The sequence below is a fragment of the Manis javanica genome, chromosome 2 (assembly GCF_040802235.1).
Source record: "Manis javanica isolate MJ-LG chromosome 2, MJ_LKY, whole genome shotgun sequence".
In the NCBI taxonomy this organism is placed as follows: Eukaryota; Metazoa; Chordata; class Mammalia; order Pholidota; family Manidae; genus Manis; species Manis javanica.
The window spans coordinates 11,767,177-11,789,219 of record NC_133157.1 but is presented as its reverse complement, the minus strand read 5'-3'; the positions used below and the strand labels follow the sequence as shown (position 1 = coordinate 11,789,219).

The 22,043-nt window shown below is 42.7% G+C and overlaps 1 protein-coding gene and 1 pseudogene across 1 annotated transcript; both read left to right on the top strand.

The window, feature by feature from the left end:
• Positions 1 to 4,009: 4,009 nt before the first annotated feature.
• On the top strand, positions 4,010 to 4,954 carry LOC140848081 (olfactory receptor 1J4-like). The gene has a single exon (XM_073230366.1). The coding sequence runs from the start codon at positions 4,010 to 4,012 to the stop codon at positions 4,952 to 4,954; it is 945 nt and encodes a 314-aa protein (XP_073086467.1).
• An 8,311-nt stretch (positions 4,955 to 13,265) lies between these two features.
• Positions 13,266 to 14,433, top strand: LOC140848080 (olfactory receptor 1J1-like; annotated as a pseudogene).
• Positions 14,434 to 22,043: the final 7,610 nt, after the last annotated feature.

Here is a 22,043-nt window from a genome sequence, read left to right as displayed (position 1 = left end):
TGCTCCCTGGCAGCATATTGGCTCCTGGCTGCCCATGCGAAATGCTAAGTGTGAGATTTTAGTCCATGAAGGATTTTTTTTTTTTTTTTTTTGGCTAAGTATCCCTCACTCCTATGCTAACTAATTCTTCCAACTCAGGCTTTTTCTCAAAATTTGATTTACACTCTGCATTTTGAGTTCTTGCCCCTAAACAAAGTTCACCAACATTATTCTCACATGCAGGCCCTCATTCAATCCAATTACTCAGCTGCCCTTATTCTGCTGACCAGCTGGGGGTCACTGGTGCTGCTGTGGAGGCCACAACATTACACGACAAACGAAATCATTAATGCCAATCAGGAATTGTGCACAATAATATCCAAGTTGCCACAGCCCTCAGAGCCCTTAATAAGGGCAATGACCTCTGGTAGCCACGACTGGTGGTAGCGCCTAGTCTTAGATCATCTGCTGGCCGGCCAAGGGGGCTTTTGTCTCCTTACAGGTCCCTATTGCTACTTGTGGAAAACAGTAAGGCGAAATTGCTCAGAGAGCAGAGCACAGGGTCTCTCTCTCCAGGAGAGATCTTTACTCTATCCCACCTCTTAGGCACTACAAACTCCAAAAGCCAATCCCTCTGCTTTTACGAACCCAACTCAGACCACCCAGCTCTCCCCGAGGTGTCCTTTGTGTGAGTAATAAACATTCTCCTAATTTCTCTCCCTGCTGAAGAGTGAAGAGCTTCTGACATGTGAACTAAATCATGTGCCTTCTGATAATGTGCGCAGTGGTGTGCCTACTGAGATGTACAGTCTGAATCTAGAATTCACGCACACACACACACACTAAAGCAAATATGATAAAACGTTAGCTGTCATGCAGTGTGTAAGAGGGGATACAGGATTTCATGCTATCATCCTTACAACTTTTTTCTAAGTATTAAATCATTTAAAAATTAAGTTAAAAATAGTCTGAGTCCCAGCTAGAATCATGTCCAAGAAAAGTTTGAACTTGGAATTGTGCCTGAGAAGAAAGGAGTCCAAGACATATCTGGCATTAGGGACCCAGTCCCATGTGACTCCAGTTCCCTCTGGCTCCTGGACACACGGCTCCAGACCAGCAGTAAGAAATTGGCCAATTAACCTGTGGTGGCTCCTCCTTCACTACGAAGAGAAGCTGAGGGCCTGGGAGGCAGTCTGCAAGAGGGGTGTAAACTCACCAACCATGAGAACAGGTGGGAAGGAGCTGAAATTCTGTACTTGGTGATGGATCTGCCTGTGCGCTTGTGGGTTTGTGCACGAGTATGTCTGTGCTCATGAGGGTGTGTGTGTCTGCATATATGTTGTAAGTTTGTGTACATGATGTTTGCCAATTGCATGTGCGTGTGTACTACATTAGACTACAGTCTGACTTTTTCCTGAGTTAGGTCCTATCTGGGGTCTGTGTTAGTGCAAGTACACAGGTCATCAGTCATCTAACGTGTGGTGAGGGACTCTGGATTCATGCCTGTGACGCTCAGTATTTGCCTCCTGTTGTCAGGCGCATTTCCCCACCGGGCAGGAGTCACAGCTGAGCGGGTCAGAGCCCAGCCCCGGGGGTAAGACTGCTGTCTTCACTGTGGAGAAGTCTCCCGACCTTCCAAGAAATAGGGTCAGAGGGCTCACAGCTCTGCTCACAGTGGGTGCAAGTGCCGTGTGACTGTGTGGGGACAGGTCTGGGTGTGAGAGCAGGATGTGTCCTGTGTGCTGGCCTCTGCATGTCTGCACCATGTGTGTGTTACCACGTGCATGGACAATGGTGATGGTTTAATGACGGTACCTGTGACTGAAGAGGCTTAGCTGCTGCCGCTGTCAGCCTCCCAGGGAAGGGGATGGGTCAGAAGGGGTGGAAGCTCGCCTCTCAGTGATGGGAATGTGTGCACTGCTTGTTGAAGTGAGTGTGTGGTGGATGTCCATGGGTGTTGTTACAGCATGTTTCTTGTGATATTTTGCGATTGTGTGTGGTCCTTTGCATTTTTGTGATGTGTATGTATATATGTGGTGTGTGAGTTCTGTGTTTCAGTAGATGTGTGGTGCTTGTCTGTCAGTGGTGCATTGTGATTGTATATGTGGGTGATACATTATTGCATACGGTGCATGCATAACCTTGTCCATAATTTATGACTTGTATGCATATGTGTGTTTAGGAATAAGGTCCATACTGGTGTTCCTTCCCTTAGAAGCAGGTGAATGGAATCCTCAACTCAGAAGTGTGTGTGTGTGTGTGTGTGTGTGTGTGTGTGTGGTTGGGGGCTTCTACTTGCAACCATGATCTCAACTATTTCATATGCACTCTCCCTGTGGGGCCCCAACAGCTGAGATAACCAGTGCTCCAGCACTCTGCCCTGAAGAGGACCTGCTGTCACTGCCACACACCTGAGTGTGACTGAGGCCCTCAGAGTCTCCTGACCCTTCATTTGCACTTACCATCCCAGAGAGATTCTAGGGCACCGTGCTGGGTGAAGTTTGAGGGCAGAAGCCGCACCAAGTGGCAGTGAGACCTTGGCAAAGTCACTAAACCCTGTGGCCTCAGGTTACATGTCTATAGAATGGAAGCCTACAGGCCCTCATAAACATCTGTGGCTAGAATACAAGTTCATGTTTGTGCGAGCCTTTGTCAACTGTAAACTACACAGATGTGAATGAAGGAGTCACCTCGCCCCAGCACTAGGGCAGTTTTGGGCTTCAGGTTCCTTGCAGCCAAAGATAACACAGGGTGTAGGTGCTCAGAACCACCTACATGGGGGTTTCATGTTAAAGCATGGATTCTGATCACACAATAATATTAGCTTGAACTACACTAAACAGCAATATTTGATCATCACCAACCACAGAAAATGGCAGTTACATAGTCGTGTATTTCTACACATTTATGGAATATAGCATATATATAAAAGTATATTTTAATTTTTACATATCAGGATATACACATATATATATCTAATATATGTGTTTGTGTGTATATATATATATAGATGTTTCACATGTTTAGATATATTCCATCCATATACGTATACATATAAACATACTCATATGTAGATGGAATGTACATATAGAGATGAAGTGCATATGCATACATATATATTCCCGTTTCTGGATGTACATGTTTATGTATATTTATGTATCCCATCTTCAAAAGCTGCTGTTGCATGCCTATGGAAGTTTTATAATTTATGGTTCCTTTTCCTAACAGCTTACATGGGAAAAAACACCCAATCTTGCTGATCTGAGATTTTATTTGGTAATGGAGGCAGATGTTGGATTTCATTAGGAAGTGCATGTAAAGCCCTTAGCATAGTCCCCAACACATAGAATAATCCCAATATGTTCCCCATTTTCATAAAAGATTCTTTGTGGATATTCTGGGTTGGGAGTGATGCTGGCATCAACGGGCTCTAAATGACCACCCATTTCTAGAGCACTGGTGAGTTCAGGGCTGTGGGCTGATGGGACAGGCCAGCTCACAGGAGGAGAGTGACAGCGCTCCAACACCACCTCAGCATTGGAGTCTCACGTTACTTTAAGGCAGAAACAACTGACACCAGTTTGCTGGGGCTCATCTACTATTCCTGCCACAGGGAGGGAACTATTAGGGACTGGCTCTGACACAGTGGCGTAAATAACCCCCATAAGCTCATGAAATAGCATAGCACAGAGGGCAGGGCCCATGTATTCTTGCTCCCTGCTGCATTCTCACTTCCTAGTGGAGGGCAGGGTTCAGACTCAATGTTCAATTCAATAGCTACTGGTTGGCTGAAACCGTGAATGTCCTCTTGCTTCTGGTGTGTGAGGGGTTCTTAGCTGCTTTTAGTGTGATATTTCCAGGAAGTAGACTGGGATGCAGTGACAAAGCATGCAATCACAGGTGGGACTAATTAACAGGAATGTAGTTAAAAAGTCATTCTCTTGTCAGAAAACTCCAATATGGAACATATCCCCATTGTCTTTTCTGATATTCCTAACCCTCCTTTATCCCAGGCACATAACAGTGCTACATGAATCCACAGAACCAGAGCAGCGTGTCCGAGTTCCTCCTCCTGGGCCTCCCCGTCCCCCCAGAGCAGCAGGGCATGTTCTTCGCCCTGTTCCTGGGCATGTACCTGACCACGGTGCTGGGGAACCTGCTCATCATCCTGCTCGTCAGGCTGGACTCGCGCCTCCACACCCCCATGTACTTCTTCCTCAGCCACCTGGCCCTCTCTGACATCTCCCTTTCATCCATCACTGTCCCAAAGATGCTGACAAACATGCATAGTCAGTGGCAGTCTATCACATATTTGGGATGCATTTCACAGGTGTATTTCATCGTCTTCTTTGGTTCCCTTGATGGCTTCCTTCTCACAGTGATGGCATATGACAGGTATGTGGCCATCTGTCACCCTCTCCACTACACCACCATCATGAGGGACGATGTGTGTGTCATTTTCATGGTCGGGTGCTGGCTCTCCTCCTGGGCTCAGGCTCTGTTGCACACCCTCATGGTGGGCCGATTGTCCTTCTGTGCAGGGACGATCATTCCCCACTTGTTTTGTAATCTTGCTGTTGTGCTCAAGTCCTCCTGCTCAGACACCTCCCTCAATGAGCTGCTCATCCACACGGAAGGCGGACTGGTCTTCATCGTGTCGGTGAGTGGGATCCTGGGCTCTTATATCCGCATGGCAGTCATCATCCTGAAGGTCCCATCTCTCAAAAGAATCTCCAAAGCCTTGTCTACATGCGGCTCCCACCTCTTCGTAGTGTGTTTATACTATGGGACACTCGCAGGTGTTTACTTTTTCTCCTCATCAGGAAAGTCCAAAGACAAGGACATCATTGCTTCGTTGATGTACATTATGGTCACCCCCATGCTGAACCCCTTCATCTACACCCTGAGGAACAATGATATCAAATGTGCTCTTCAGAAAGTTATCAGAGGCAAGGTTTCCACCTTAAGTCATTAACGCAATCCTGTTGTCACGGGCACTCGTGGGGGCTGTGAAATAGGTCTCCTTTATAAGTTGCTACTTGAATAATTCTTGTTGCTTTCACCATTCTGCTCACAGTCTCATTTTACGTTTCTTTACCTATTTCTTCACCTGATTATTTTCCCTGCCTGCTCTTGGAATTCTGTGTATGGATGAAGTTTTCTACAGTGAAATTCCAGTTCCTCCTGTATGTTCACTGCAAGCTTGTGAGCCTGTGAGCCCATACTCTGGACTTTAAGATAAGTGTTCTTATCTCCATCTTTTTCTTCAAAAACCCTCTTTATCTGGTACTATTATCAATACATATTTACATGAGTTTTCTTAATACCACCAAACTTCATTAATTTCATGTGTGGGAAAATCAGAAGAACTTATCACACTGCTTTGTTTACTGAGTAGTGTCTATCACATCTGTAATAATTAATCATTTACATTTTATTTAATCCTCAGCTCAAGCCACTTAAAATGGTGCTAATATGTTCCAAATTTCCAGAGATGCAAACTAAATCCAACAGATATTAAATAAGTAGCTGGCCTAAGACTTAATCTCAAATGTGTGACTTTGAAACCCTGCATTTGTTTATATTGCCATTATTCTGGTTTCTAATATCATTTAATAACATAACCTGTTTGGATGTTTTTGATCCTTATATATAGCATCCAAAAGTCCTCTTACATTCCATTTTTAAGATTCAGTATGTTTAGGGTTAACTCATTCTCAATGCTGAAAGTTTTCAAATGTTCTATACACCTTAATACATTCACCTAAGAGTCCCTTAGGTTGAAATGAAAAAATATCATATGGTGACTTAAAATCATAAGAAGACATAAAGATAAATGGAAAACACAACTACATAGGTAAAAATCTAGGCCAGTATTATTTCATTTTTCATTTTTATTTCCTACAATATTAAAACACAAATTCATAAAACAATTCCTATAAATCTATGCAAATAGTCACACAATGTGTAACAATGGGATGTCATCTGTAAGAACAACAATGTAGAGGGGGAGACGTGGAGAAACACAGGACAAGCGTTTTTATATGCTATTGGAGCTTAGTAGTAGTGATTCAATCTATGTGCTTATATGTTTAAGATAATTATTGGAATCTCCAAGGTAACCACTGAGAAAACAACTAAAATATGTACAGAAAAAGGAAATTACATGAAAATAAAAAATGCACTAAAAACATTAAACAGAAAAGAAAGAGGTAATGGATAATTTAGTAATAACATATTTACTATGCATATGGAAAACAAATAGCAAAATGTAGAAGTGAGAACTTTCTCATCAATAATTGCCTTAAATATATAGGGACTAAAGTCTTGAATTAAAAAGCCAAGATTGGCAGAATGGGTTTTATAAAAAGCATGATCCATCTGTATATAGGTAATAAGACACTCACTTTAAATTAAAAGACAAAGGAGTTGAAAATGAAAGGATGGAAATGGATATTCCTTGCAAATAGTAACTGAAAAATAACTTCAGCTATACATGTCAGACAAATTGACTTCCAATAAAAAACTGGACCAAGAGAATAAAAAGAATGATTTAGATTGATTAAACTGTTAGCCACTAGGAAGAAGGAACAATTGTAAACATAGGCATCTAATAAGAGACACCCCAAAAATATGAAGCAAACCTTGAGAAAATTATAAGACATGCTACCCAAATAAAAACTGGGCCCAAGAAGTGAACACACATTTCCCAAAGAAGATATTCTAATGGCCAACTAACACACGAAAAAATGCTCTATGTCCTTAGACATTAGGAAAATGCAAATCAAAATCACCATTTCCCACCCACGACTATACTCATAATTTTGTGAATGAAAAATAACCAGTGTTAGAGAAACTGGACCCCTCATACATTGCTGGTGAAAGGTAACTGTGGTGCAGCCACTGTGCCTCCAACCAAAACATTTTGGTTCTTTCTCAGAAAGTTAAACTTAGAATTACCACATGTTCTAGCAACTCCACTCTTGGTTGTATACCCAGAAGACGTAAAAACAGGTACTAAAACAAACACTTGTACGTGAATGCAGCAGCTCTGTTCAGTGTTCACATGGTAGCAATAATCCTAATGTCCATCAACAGATAAATGGATGAACAAAATGTGTATAGATGTCCAGTGGAGAGGCTGTAAAATATGAAGTACTGATAGATGCTACAACACGGATAAACCTTGGAAATATTATGCTAAGTGAAAAAACCCAGACACAAAAGGGCACATATTACATGTTTCTGTTTATATGAAATATCCAGAATAGGCAAATCCATAGAGACAGAAAGAAGACTACTGCACCCCATGGACTGTGGGGAGGGTGGAATGGGGAGTGACTTACCGAGCACGTGGTTTCTGTTTGGAGGAATGCAAGATTCTGGAACTCAATATTGGTGGTGGTTGCACAGCATTGGTGAATGTACATCTTGCCACTGAATTATACACAATAAAGGGCTAAAATGATCAATTTCATGTAATGTGCATATTAGTACAATAAATAACATGAAGAGGAAATAATATACTTAGTTCCTGTTCACTTGAGTAAAGGGAACAAGAATAATGTACCAGAAAACAATGAATCTGAAGTGGATTCCACAGCCAATTCACTCGAGAAGGCCACGTCATTTCTTGATAAGATGACGGCTGGGGCAGCTTTAGAAACAGCTTCCCTGGGTCCGCTGTCTCCTGCCTTATCTATCAGCTGATTCTTACTTACAGGGGTAGCTCCTCAAAGTAAAAGATTACATTAAAGTTCATGGGTCTAAATGCAAAGTCTCTTCTGAAATGGATCCCAGAACAAAAAAAGGACGTGAATGGGAAAAGTAGTAAAAATCCAAAGAAAGACTGTAGTTTACTTAGTGGTAACATACCAGTGCCAATGTCTTGATTGTGCTGAGTGACCATGGTTATGTAAGATACTAACAATAGCAGAAACCTTGTGAAGGGTATAGGAAGTCTCTGTAGTATTTTTATAATCTTTCTATGAAACAAAAATTATAGAAAATAAAAAGTTTATTAAAAAATAAACCACTGAGTTTGATCATTACAAGTGTGGGTGCAAATGGGGTAGAAAAGTTGGGAGACGAGCACACCTGTCTGGATAATTTGGATGATGTTATCTTTCAACGTTTCAAACAAAGAAGAAATGAACCAAGAAGAGTAGAATGAAAACAACCTTATTATTAACCCTCACGGCATTTCAGATAACTTGATTCTTGAGAGGGGAAAAAAGTAACCCTACAACGTATATGCCCTTGGATAAACGTTCATGAATGAGCCGGTGTCTGTGAAAAAGAGAGACAAAAGGGGAAAAAAGGGGAAAGGGAGAGAGAGAAAGAAAGAGAGAGAATGAGACACACACACAGAGAGAGAGAGAGAGAGAGAGAGAGAGAGAGAGAAACAGCAACATCTGTGTGACTTGTGAGCCAAGAGGAAGGCTCACCAGGTCCTGAAAAGCCACGGCTGCTCCTGCTTTCTGTGCCTCTGTTGCAACAAGGACTGTGGTCCTGAGCTGTCCTGGGCCACAGACAATTAGGAAAAGTGGTACCCTAAAGCCAAAGAGGTAACATCTGCGGCAGTTCCCTAAGTGTGGTGGTATTGATGGGGCCTGCCTGGAGGAGGAAGCTTACCACCAGGTTCTGGGTAGAGAAGACCCATGAATGTATATCCTATAACCACTCTCTGCTTCAATTTACATTCACTCTTGAAGGGACACCATACACCTTTACTTGGGTGCCTGTGGGGAGTCCACTCACCACACACGCCTCCTGCTGGCAAGGCTTGAGCAGATCTAGCTGTCCCCAGGCACAGAGGGGAGGCAATACATGGATCATATCCCCCTTAGGAGGAAATTGACACACAGAAGCTATTCAAACACTTGCTACGGCCTTTCCTAAAAGGGATGGCATATTCCCCAACTAAGGTTCAAGGACCTGCCACTCCAGTGAAATTCTTAAGCACCACCTGGTCCACTGAGGGATGTTGCATATCTCATAGAGTTTAAAGCCACTCCTAACTTTGTCAGCTCTCAAGCAGGCCAACACCTGTTAGATCTCTTCGGCTTCTGCAGGTAGCGTATTTCACATTTGCCCACTTGGAATGGGGCCCATTACCTAGAAGGCACTGGGGTTATGAAAGATGATCGTGATACAGACACTTCCCTTAGTGCCTCCTGGAGACTCCTTTGCTATTAAAGCTCAGGACACGACCTAGCATGTACTTTAGTGTCTACAGACCACATGTAATGGCTAAGAGTTGCCTGTGGGGTTCTCGTTTAGAAATTTCCTGCTTAGGCCCCATGCTGCACACCATTAGAGCAACCATTGCTGCCTGCAAACGGGGCCCTCAGTGAAACTGAGATTCTCACAAGACCTGAACCTGTGATGCTCTGCACACCTTTGTTCACTGTGTCCTGGTCATGGAGACAGCACCCGGCAAGCTCAGCACAGACGTGGGGTGCACCCAGTTAGATGGAGATGACAACCACAGGACAGAGCAAACCTGAGCCTTGGACATATTCCCCCTGTGGGAGCCCACCTCCCTGGCCAAAAATCACTTCTGATGTCACAGTGCTGGAGGAGGCCACCACCTCTTTGATCCCTGGGATTCCTGGGGAGCCTTTGGGTTCAACAAAATGAACTTCGAAGTGAGTTTATATGTTTTCTGAATGGAGTGCCACCAGCACCCTGATGGAGGCTGATGGACGGAAGCTCGTTTTCATCCCTCAACTACGATGTCCTCAAGGATCAGTACAATTAGCCAAACCCAGGCAAACATGTTGACATCAGAAGATGCCCTCGCTAACAACTGACCCCATTTCACATGTTTAGCTGTTGGCCATTGCCAGTGGTGTAGCCATGTGTCCTTACCAATGGTCACGATGATTTCTTATTCATGATTTACTTTTCTTGGTAAAGAACTCTGAGAATTCCTTGCTTCTCAAATGCCAGAGATGCAGAATAAGAGCACACATGTCTCTGTCCACACAATGATTCAGACTATTAAGGCCCAATCTTAGGCTTAAAGTGATTAATATACACATATATTTATAGACGCCAGTCCCAAACTTCCTAAGATCACAGTCCATGTTCAATTTCTTTCCCTCTGGCTCAGTAGGCATGTGAAACAAGATCAGGTCCCGGAGAGGCCTCCACCCTTTGGCCCCAGGCTGCGTGCAGACAGCACTCCCTCTCCTCCGCCATGACCCTCCCGGCAACAAGCCTGAGCCCCCGTGTGCGAGGGCACAGCACTGGCTGTGTGATCACTGGGGTGGCATCATGGGGATTACGTAGTGACGTGGACACAGTTTCTGGGTCATTGAGGCCAAACTGACATGCCTCTGAGGAATGCCTTGACCTTGGCAGGTGACTCCACTGGCATCGTGCCCACCCCACCATTCCTGACACTGCCCAACGTACAACACGGGGCCTCAGAAAAGACACCTCATCCCTTCTGGAGTTCTAGGCAGTGGTGATAGTGACCAGCACTCACGTAGCTTCTTAAAGCTCATCAGCCTTATGCTCACCAGCCAGCCCGCATTCAATTCAAGCTCCATCGCCCTTATTGTGCTGACTGACTAGGGGTCCCGGTGCCACCACAGAGGCCACAACATGACACAAGAAAATGAAATCATTGATGCCAGTCAGGAAACATGCAAAATATTATCTAAACATGTGATCCAAGCTAACACTGCCCTGAAAGCCTGGAATGAGACGCCATGCTATGTGTCACCTATAGTTGCTGATAAACCCAGGCCTCAGGTGTTCTGCTGGCCGGTCAAGGTGCATTTGTTCCCTTCAGGTGCTTATTGCTACACGTGGATAACGAACACAGGCAACATGATGTGTTTTTCCAGCAAAACTTTCCCCCAGTCCCTCCCTCAACCATGCAAAATCCCAATACCATTCCATCTGCTTCACCAAACCTACTCGGACCTCCTGCACCCACTCAGCTCTCCCCAGGAGTTCTTCGGCTGAGTAAAGAACTTACCCTTACACTCTCTTCCTGAGTGAAGAGTGGGAGCTTCTGACAACTGAACCAAATGTGCCTTTTGACAATACAGTGGGGTATGCCTACCAAACGTCTACAGCCTGAATCTCCAACCTTGATGCCTGCCATACACACATAATATAAATTAGTAAAATATCACCCTCCATGGAGTGTCAGTGAGAGTGGTACAGAAATTCAGACTACCATCTCTACAGCTTTTCTAAGCATGAAATCATTTAAAAATTACATTTCAATATCTGAGTGTTAACAAGAACCTAGCCAAGAAAATTTGACCTTGGAACTGAGTCCACATAGTACAGGTTCAAAACATCCCTATGAGGAACACTGTCCCCTGTGACTTCAGTTCTCCCTGGACATGCTCATCCAGACTGGCGGTAAGAAATTGGCCAATTAACCCATGATGGCACCTCCTTTCCTGTGAAGACAAACAGGGTTTGGGCCACAGTCTGGAAGAGGTGCCTAAACACAAAGACGAGTGGAATAGGTCAGAGGCGCTGGATATCTGCACTTGGCTATGGATCTGCCTGTGTGCTTGAGGGTGAGCATATGCATATCTGTGTTCATGAGTGTGGGTGTGTGCACGCATTATTGTGTGTGGTTGGACAGTAGTGTGTGCGTGTGTGTGTGTGTGTGTCTGTGTGTGTGTGTGTGTGTACTATCTGACTACAGGCTGATTCTCTTCCCGAGTTAGATTCAATCTGGGCCCTCTTTAGCACATGCACACCAAGTGATCAGCCTCCCAGCATGTGACTATTGACTCCTGCTTCAGGCCTGTGAGCCTCAATATTTGCATCCTGCTGTCAGAACAGGCACATTTCCCCATTGGGCAGGTCACAGCTGAGCGGATCAGAGCTCAGCAGTGGGGGTACGACTGTTGTCTCCACTGCTGGAGAAAAAGCCTCCCAACCTTCCGAGGAACAGGGTCAGAGGGCTCAAGCAGGTGCTAGTGCTGTGGGACTCTGTGGGGATGTGTCCGAGCAGGATGTGTCCTGTGTGCTGGCCTCTGCATGTCTGCACCATGTGTGTGTTACCACATGCATGGATGCAGGTGGTGGTTTAATGAAGGTGCCTCTGACCAAATAGGCTTACCTGCCTTCCTCTGAGGGCATCCCTGGGAAGGGGGTGGATCAGAAGAGGCTGAAGCTCGCCTCTCAGGGATGGCAGCGTGCACGACTTGTAGTGAGTGCGTGGTGGGTGTGCATGAGAGTTGCTGTGGATTTCTTGTGAGATTTTGCTATTGTGTGGCCTTGTGTGTTTTCGGTGACATACGTGTATAGTGATGAATTAGGTATTTGTGGTGTGTGAGTTGTGTGTTTTAGCTGATGTGTGGTGCTGCTCTGTCAGTGATGCATCACAAATGTATCTGTGGGTGACACATTATTGCATATTGTGCATATGTTAGCTTGTGTGTAATTTATGACTTCAATGCAAATGAGTGTTTAGGAATGAAACACAAACTGGCGTTCCTCCCCTTAGAAGGGAATTGGACACAGGTGAATGGATCCTCAACTCAGTACTGTGTGTGTGTTTGTGTGTGTTCGTGTGTCTGATATTGTGTGGTTGGGGATTCTGACTTGAAACCATGATCTCCAGTATGTCCTACGCACCCTCCCTGTGGGTCCCTGCCAGCTGAGATAACTGGTGCCCCAGCACTCTGTCCTGAAAAGGAGTTCCTGTCACTGTCACACACCTGCGTGTGACTGAGGCCCTCAGGTTCCTGACCCTTCACGTGCACTTACCATCCCAGGCAGAGAAAGATAAGCACCGTGCTGTGCAGAAGTTTGCTACTTAGATGATGTCCCACTTGTTTATTCTGTCACTTCCCTTCTCTGGGAGACGTATCCAGGTGGTCAATATCCAAGAGTTTACTGCCTATGTTTTCTACTAAGAGTTTTCTGGTTTCACATCTTATATAAAGTCTTGAACCAATTCCAGTTTATTTTGTGTGTATGGTGCAAGGAACTGGTCCAGTTTTATTCTTTTGCACGTAGTTGCAGTTTTCCCAACACCATTTATGAAGAGACTGTCTTTTCTCCAGTGTGTATGCTTGCCCTTTGTCATAGTAACGTACTGGATAAATATTAATTGTACAATATAATAGATTGAGCTACATGAAATAACCATTATTTTATCATTTTTAACTTATGGAAAATGACATGTACATAGAGATTCACACAGACACAAACACACATATGTTTATCACTGTAGTTGAATTTGTATATATATATATATGGGGAAATATGCCTACATATAACATATCACACATGTGTGCTCTGTATAAACAGCATATATAATATTCCCATATATTGTATACGTGTGTGTGTGTGTATACAGCCAGCCTAGGATACATGATGAGGCATCATCCACAGGCAGGACAAATTAAGAGGCATGTAGTTTAAAAGTTGTTGATTTCCCAAAAGTTGTAACTTGAAATGTATCTCCATCATCTTTCTTGATATTCCTCTCCTCCCTTATCCCCAGCAGGTAACAGCCCAGCATGAGGCCTGGGAACCAGAGGAGCGTGTCCGAGTTCCTCCTCCTGGGGCTCCCCGTCCCCCCGGAGCAGCAGGGCATGTTCTTCGCTCTGTTCCTGGGCATGTACCTGACCACGGTGCTGGGGAACCTGCTCATCATCCTGCTCGTCAGGCTGGACTCGCGCCTCCACACCCCCATGTACTTCTTCCTCAGCCACCTGGCCCTCTCTGACGTCTCCTTTGCATCCATCACTATCCTAAAGATGCTGACGAACACGCAGAGGCAGTGCCGATCTATCACATATTCTGGGGGCATTTCACAGGTGGATTTCTTTGTATTCTTTGGTTCCCTTGACAGCTTTCTCCTCACAGTGATGCGTATGACAGGTATGTGGCCATCTGTCACCCTCTCCACTACACCAGAATCATGAAGGACGAGGTGTGTATCCTCCTTGTGGTTGGGTGCTGGTTGTTTTCTTTTGCCCGGACACTTATGCACACCCTCCTTATGAACCGCCTGTCCTTCCGTGCAGGGACGATCGTTCCCCACTTGTTTTGTGATCTTGCTGTTGTGCTCAAGTCCTCCTGCTCGGACACCTCCCTCAATGAGCTGCTCATCAACACAGAAGGTGGACTGGTCTTCATCGTGACGGTGAGTGGGATCCTGGGCTCATATATCCACATTACAGTCATCATCCTGAAGGCTTCCCCCTCCAAAAAATCTCCAAAGTCTTGTCTACATGTGGCTCTCACCTCTCTGTAGTGCTTTTATACTATGGGACACTCGCAGGTGTTTACTATTTCCCTGCATCAGGCAAGTTTGAAGACAAGAACATAATTTCTTCTGTGATGTACATGGTGGTCTCCCCCATGCTAAACCCCTTCATCTAAAGCCTGAGGAATAATGATATGAAACGTGCTCTTCAGAAAATATTCAGAACCAAGAACGCCCCTTGGGGTCATTAATTCAATCCCCCTGTGCTGGGCACTCATGGGAGCTGTAAAGTAGCTCTCCTTTAAAAGATGTAACTTGGACAGCTCTTGTGCCCACAATCTCCCATTCTCAATTTATGTCTCCTCTCACCTTCTCTTCACCTGTTTGTTTACTTTCCCTACCTGCTCTCTGATTCTGTGTATTAATGTTGTACAGTGAAATTCCAAGGTGTCCTTTGATGTTCACTACAAGCTTGTGAGACTTGTGTGTCCACCTCCCTGGGCTCTAAGAAATCTTATCTCCCTCTTTTTCTTCAGGGGTTGCCTTTATCTGTTACATAACCATGCATCTTGACATGAATTTTCTTTTCAGCACCAAACTTCCTTTATTTCATTTGCGAGGAATTTGGAAGAAGTTACCAAGCTTCTTTACCAAAGAAGTTACCAAACTGCCTTACCTACTGAATGGTGTCTGTCACAGGTGGCATTAACTTACATCATTTAAATGTGTATTTTATTTATTCCTCAGCACAAGCCACTGATAAGGCTGCTAATACTCTCCATGTTTCCAGAGGACCAAACGAAACCCCAGTGACACCAATACATCCCAGTATTACAACCTAATGTCAGACATGTGAGACTTTAAAACCATGCGTTAAACCATGTAAGTTTATTGCCATTATCCTGATCTTTAACACCATTCACCAGTTTGGAAGTTTTGATCCTGAAGTAAGGCATAGAATAAGTACTCTTTAATGTTTCATTTAAAAATATCATTATACTTACGGTTGACTCATTCTCAAAGTTTATAGATTTCAAATATGTCCTTATACTTTAATATGTTCATCCAGAAGTCCTTCAGGATAAAATGAAAAGATACTGGATGGTGACTCCAATCCTACTAAGACACAAAACTCACCGGTAAAGCCATTACACAGGTAAAAGTCAAAGCCTGCATTATTGTACTTGTTTGTAACTCCTTTTTTGGCTTTCTTTTTTATTAAAAGGCAAATTCCTAAGACAATTAACCGTAAATCTATTTTAAAGGGCACACAATGTAAAAAGTGGCACTTGTGACAACAAAGTAGAGGGGGAGGGGTGGACATGAACAGGACCAGAGTTTTGTACACTGTCACAGCTTAGGTGGCACTAATTCAAACTAGGTTGCTTAAGTATAAGATGATAATCATAATTTCCAAGGAAATCACCAAGAAAATAATTAAAATATATATAGAAAAGGAATATTAAATGAAAATAAAAAGTATACACTAAAAGAAATTACACAGAAAAGAAGGCAGTAGTGGAAATTTAAAGAATAAAACACATAGTCAGCAAGCAGAAATCAAATAGCAAAATGGCAGAAGTGAATACTTCCTTCTCAGTAAGTACCTTAAATATAAATAGATCATAATCTTGGATTAAAAGGCGGTGATTTGAGGATGGATTTTTAAAAAAGCTTTATCCATCTATACACTGTTTTTAAGTGACTTACTTTTGAACACAATGACTTGAAGGAGTTGAAAAATGAAAGGATGGAACTAGATATTCCATGCAAAGGGTAACCAAAGAAGAACTAGGGGAGCTATACTAACACAAGCAAAAATTACTTTAAGGGGGCAGAGCCAAGATGGCGCCATGAGTAGAGCAGCAGCAATCTCCTCCCAAAACCACATTTATCAATGAAAATATAACAAAGACAACTCTTCCTAAAATAGACAGCAGAGGACACAGAACAACATCCAGACCACATCCACACCTGCGAGAAACCAGTGCCTCACGAAGGGCATAAGATACAAGCCCCAGCCCGGCTGGACCCGAGCGCCCCTCCCCCCAGCTCCCGGCGGGTGGAGAGGAGTCAGCAGGGAGAGAGTGGGAGCCCAGGACTGCTGAACACCCAGCCCCAACCATCCGGACCAGAGCGCAGACACAGTGCATGCGTGGGGTCCTGGATACTAGGGAAACAGGGAAGCAAGACTGGTGAGCGGGTGCATGAGACCGGTGACTGAGGGCAAAGAAAATCGTGCATTTTTCTCTTTTTTTCTTTCTTTTTTTTAAAAATTATTTATTCAATTTTTTTTTCTTTTGTTGTTGCTGTTGTTGTTTTGGTTTGGAGAGTGCTTTTTGGAAGTCTTAAAGGGGCAGGACAGGACACTTAGTCCAGAGGCAGGGAATCTGGGGATCTCTGGGCACTCTAACCCCCTGGGAAGCAGGGAGCACGGAGGCCCCTTACGGATATAAATAGCCTCCCGGCCGCTCCCCCTCCAACGGGGCTCCACCATTTTGGAGCAGCAGCCCAAGCCAGGCCACGCCCACAGCAACAGCGGAGATAAACTCCATACTAGACAGGCAGGAAGCAGAAGCCCTGTCTGTGCACAGCTGCCCAGCATAAGCCACTAGAGGTCGCTATTCTCCCAGGAGAGGAAGGCCACGAACCAGCAAGAAGGAAAGCTCTTCCAGCTGTCACTCGTACCAGCTCTGCAAACTATCTCTATCAACATGAAAAGGCAAAACTACAGGCAGACAAAGATCACAGAGACAACACCTGAGAAGGAGACAGACCTAACCAGTCTTCCTGAAAAATAATTCAAAATAAAAATCATGAACATGCTGAAGAATGCAGAGAAAAATGCAAGAGAAATGGGATGAGATGCAGAGAAAAATGCAAGAGCAGTGGGATGAAGTCCGGAGGGAGATCACAGATGTCAGGAAGGAGATCACAGAAGTGAAACAAACCCTGGAAGGATTTATAAGCAGAATGGATAAGATGCAAGAGGCCATTGAAGGAATAGAAACCAGAGAACAGGAACGCAGAGAAGCTGACAGAGAGAGAGATAAAAGGATCTCCAGTAACGAAACAATACTAAGAGAACTATGTGACCAATCCAAAAGGAACAATATCCGTATTATAGGGGTACCAGAAGAAGAAGAGAGAGGAAAACGGATAGAAAGTCTCTTTGAAGAAATAATTGCTGAAAACTTCCCCAAACTGGGGGAGGAAATAATCGAACAGACCACGGAAATACACAGAACCCCCAACAGAAAGGATCCAAGGAGGACAACACCAAGACACATGTAATTAAAATGGCAAGGATCAAGGACAAGGAAAGAGTTTTAAAGGCAGCTAGAGAGAAAAAGGTCACCTATAAAGGAAAACCCATCAGGCTAACATCACACTTCTCGACAGAAACCCTACAAACCAGAAGAGAATGGCATGATATATTTAATGCAATGAAACAGAAGGGCCTTGAACCAAGGATACTGTATCCAGCATGACTATCATTTAAATATGAAGGAGGGATTAAACAATTCCCAGACAATCAAAAGCTGAGGGAATTTGCTTCCCACAAACCACCTCTACAGGGCATCTTACAGGGACGGCTCTAGATGGGAGCACTCCTAAAAAGAGCACAGAACAAAACACACAACATATGAAGAATGGAGGAGGAGGAATAAGAAGGGAGAGAAGAAAAGAATCTCCAGACAGTGTATGTAACAGCTCAATAAGCGAGCTAAGTTAGGCAGTGAGATACTAAAGAGGCTAACCTTGAACCTTTGGTAACCACGAATCTAAAGCCTGCAATGGCAGTAAGTACATATCTCTCAATAGTCACCCTAAGTGTAAATGGACTGAATGCACCAATCAAAAGACACAGAGTAATAGAATGGATAAAAAAGCAAGACCCATCTTTATGCTGCTTACAAGAAACTCACCTCAAACACAAACACATGCACAGACTAAAAGTCAAGGGATGGAAAAACATATTTCAGGCAAACAACAGTGAGAAGAAAGCAGGGGTTGCAGTACTAATATCAGACAAAATAGACTTCGAAACAAAGAAAGTAACAAGAGATAAAGAAGGACACTACATAATGATAAAGGGCTCAGTCCAACAAGAGAATATAACCATTCTAAATATATATGCACCCTACACAGGAGAACCAGCATATGTGAAACAAATACTAACAGAACTAAAGAGGGAAATAGACTGCAATGCATTCATTTTAGGAGACTTCAACACACCACTCACCCCAAAGGACAGATCCACCGGGCAGAAAATAAGTAAGGACACACAAGCACTGAACAACACACTAGAACAGATGGACCTAATAGACATCTATAGAACTTTACATCCAAAAGCAACAGGATATGCATTCTTCTCAAGTGCACATGGAACATTCTCCAGAATAGACCACATACTAGCTCACAAAAAGAGCCTCAGTAAATTCCAAAATATTGAAATTCTACCAACCAATTTTCAGACCACAAAGGTATAAAACTACAAATAAATTCAACAAAGAAAACAAAAAGGCTCACAAACACATGGAGGCTTAACAACATGCTTCTAAATAATCAATGGATCAACGAACAAATCAAAATAGAGATCAAGGAATATACAGAAACAAATAACAACAACAACACAAAGCCCCAACTTCTGTGGGATGCAGCGAAAGCAGTCTTAAGAGGAAAGTATATAGCGATCCAGGCACACTTGAAGAAGGAAGAACAATCCCAAATGAATAGTCTAACATCACAATTATTGAAACTGGAAAAACAAATGAGGCCTAAAGTCAGCAGAAGGAGGGACATAATAAAGATCAGAGAAGAAATAAACAAAATTGAGAAGAAGAAAACAATAGCAAAAATCAACGAAACCAAGAGCTGGTTCTTTGAGAAAATAAACAAAATAGATAAGCCTCTAGCCAAACTTATTAAGAGAAAAACAGAATCAACACAAATCAACAGATTCAGAAATGAGAATGGAAAAATCAGGACAGACTCCACAGAAATACAAAGAATTATTAAAGACTACTATGAAAACCTATATGCCAACAAGCTGGAAAACCTAGAAGAAATGGACAACTTCCTAGAAAAATACAACCTCCCAAGACTGACCAAGGAAGAAACACAAAAGTTAAACAAACCAATTACGAGCAAAGAAATTGAAACGGTAATCAAAAAACTACCCAAGAACAAAACCCCGGGGCCGGACAGATTTACCTTGGAATTTTATCAGACACACAGAGAAGACATAATACCCATTCTCCTTAAAGTGTTCCAAAAAATAGAAGAGGAGGGAATACTCCCAAACTCATTCTATGAAGCCAACATCACCCTAATACCAAAACCAGGCAAAGACCCCACCAAAAAAGAAAATTACAGACCAATATCCCTGATGAATGTAGATGCAAAAATACTCAATAAAATATTAGCAAACAGAATTCAACAGTATATCAAAAGGATCATATACCATGACCAAGTGGGATTCATCCCAGGGATGAAAGGATGGTACAACATTCGAAAATCCATCAACATCATCCACCACATCAACAAAAAGACAGACAAAAACCACATGATAATCTCCTTAGATGCTGAAAAAGCATTTGACAAAATTCAACATCCATTCATGATAAAAACTCTCAGCAAAATGGGAATAGAGGGCAAGTACCTCAACATAATAAAGGCCATATATGATAAACCCACAGCCAGCATTATACTGAACAGCGAGAAGCTGAAAGCATTTCCTCTGAGATAGGGAACTAGACAGGGATGCCCACTCTCCCCACTGTTATTTAACATAGTACTAGAGGTCCTAGCCACGACAATCAGACAAAACAAAGAAATACAAGGAATCCAGATTGGTAAAGAAGTTAAACTGTCACTATTTGCAGATGATATGATATTGTACATTAAAAAAAAACCCTAAAGACTCCACTCCAAAACTACTAGAACTGATATCTGAATACAGCAAAGTAGCAGGATACAAAATTAACACACAGAAATCTGTAGCTTTCCTATACACTAACAATGAACCAACAGAAAGACAAATCAGGAAAACAATTCCATTCACAATTGCATCAAAAAGAATAAAATACCTAGGAATAAACCTAACCAAAGAAGTGAAAGACCTATACCCTTAAAACTACAAGTCACTCTTAAGAGAAATTAAAGGGGACACTAACAAATGGAAACTCATCCCATGCTCATGGCTAGGAAGAATTAATATCGTCAAAATGACCATCCTGCCCAAAGCAATAAACAGATTTGATGCAATCACTCTCAAATGACCAGCAACATTCTTCAATGAACTGGAGCAAATAATTCAAAAATTCATATGGAAACACCAAAGACCCCGAATAGCCAAAGCAATCCTGAAAAAGAAGAATAAAGTAGGGGGGACCTCACTCCCCAACTTCAAGCTCTACTACAAAGCCATAGTAATCAAGACAATTTGGTACTGGCACAAGAACAGAGCCACAGACCAGTGGAACAGATTAGAGACTCCAGAAATTAACCCAAACATATATGGTCAATTAATATTTGATAAAGGAGCCACAGACATACAATGGCAAAATGACAGTCTCTTCAACAGATGGTGCTGGCAAAACTGGACAGCTACATGTAGGAGAATGAAACTGGACCATTGTCTAACCCCATACACAAAAGTAAATTCAAAATGGATCAAAGACCTGAATGTAAGTCATGAAACCATAAAACTCTTAGAAAAAAACATAGGCAAAAAACTTATAGACATAAACATGAGTGACCTCTTCTTGAGTTGGAGCGCTCCAAAATCTTATGACTACAGACTATCGATGGTTAAAAGAACATATGGGATGTGAACAGTTCCCAGGAATGGGTTGTTTTAATTTGTCTTATTTCTCTCAGACTGTTCAAGTACAGTTGGACAATATCCATCATATTATAGACAAATTTTCACAAATGCCTAGGGTGCCTAACTGGTTTTCTTGGCTTCACTGGAGATGGCTGGTAATTATAGATCTGCTTTGGTTATGTAACTGTATTCCTATTATGTTAATGTGTGTGCGCAATTTAGTTAGTAGTTTAAAACCTATACAAGCTTAAGTTACTCTACAAGAAGATATGTCAAAGAAATAATCAATCCTCCCATGTTTTCTTCCATCTGCTACCTCTATAGCTTTTCTTCTTCCTTGCTAATTACAACCCTTAAATAGAATTCGTGCCTCATATCGAATTTACTGAGTATCATAATTCCTCCAAGTGGTAAAGATACCTCAAGACAAATGCTGGGCATAGAAGCCACAGGGCATAAATCTGCAAAGAAGTAAAAAGCTAACCTTTTCAAACAATATGGCTTCTCTCTCACTTACCAACTTTACATCTCCCTGTATGGCCCCAGAAGATGACTGGTTAGCCAGAGACAGGTAAGATTCCTCAAGGGAGGAACAACCTAAGACAGGCGCAGTCACAGGGGGGCCATCAGGTGAGAAATTGGGGATCAACAGTTGTGAAGCTTAGAACCTCACCCCCTCTGTTTTGAGAGAAATCTTCTGCACCCGTGGATGTTTTGTGGCCCTTGTCTAGCTTGGATTAACACATAGACTACAGACACACACCTGATCATCTACAATTGCTCTCTTACAACACTAAACTATGTTTTCTACCTTTATCTTGCATCTACCTACCACTTCAGAATTTTATTTCAAATAATAATGATAATGATAATAATAATAATAATAATAATAATAATAATAATAATAATAAAGGGAGAAATGTGGGATCCACATATAAATCAAGTATAAAAATCAAACGAATATTCATATTTGACCTGATTGTTTATAGTTCATAATGTGTGATCAAAACAGAAAGTTTCTGTGATGAC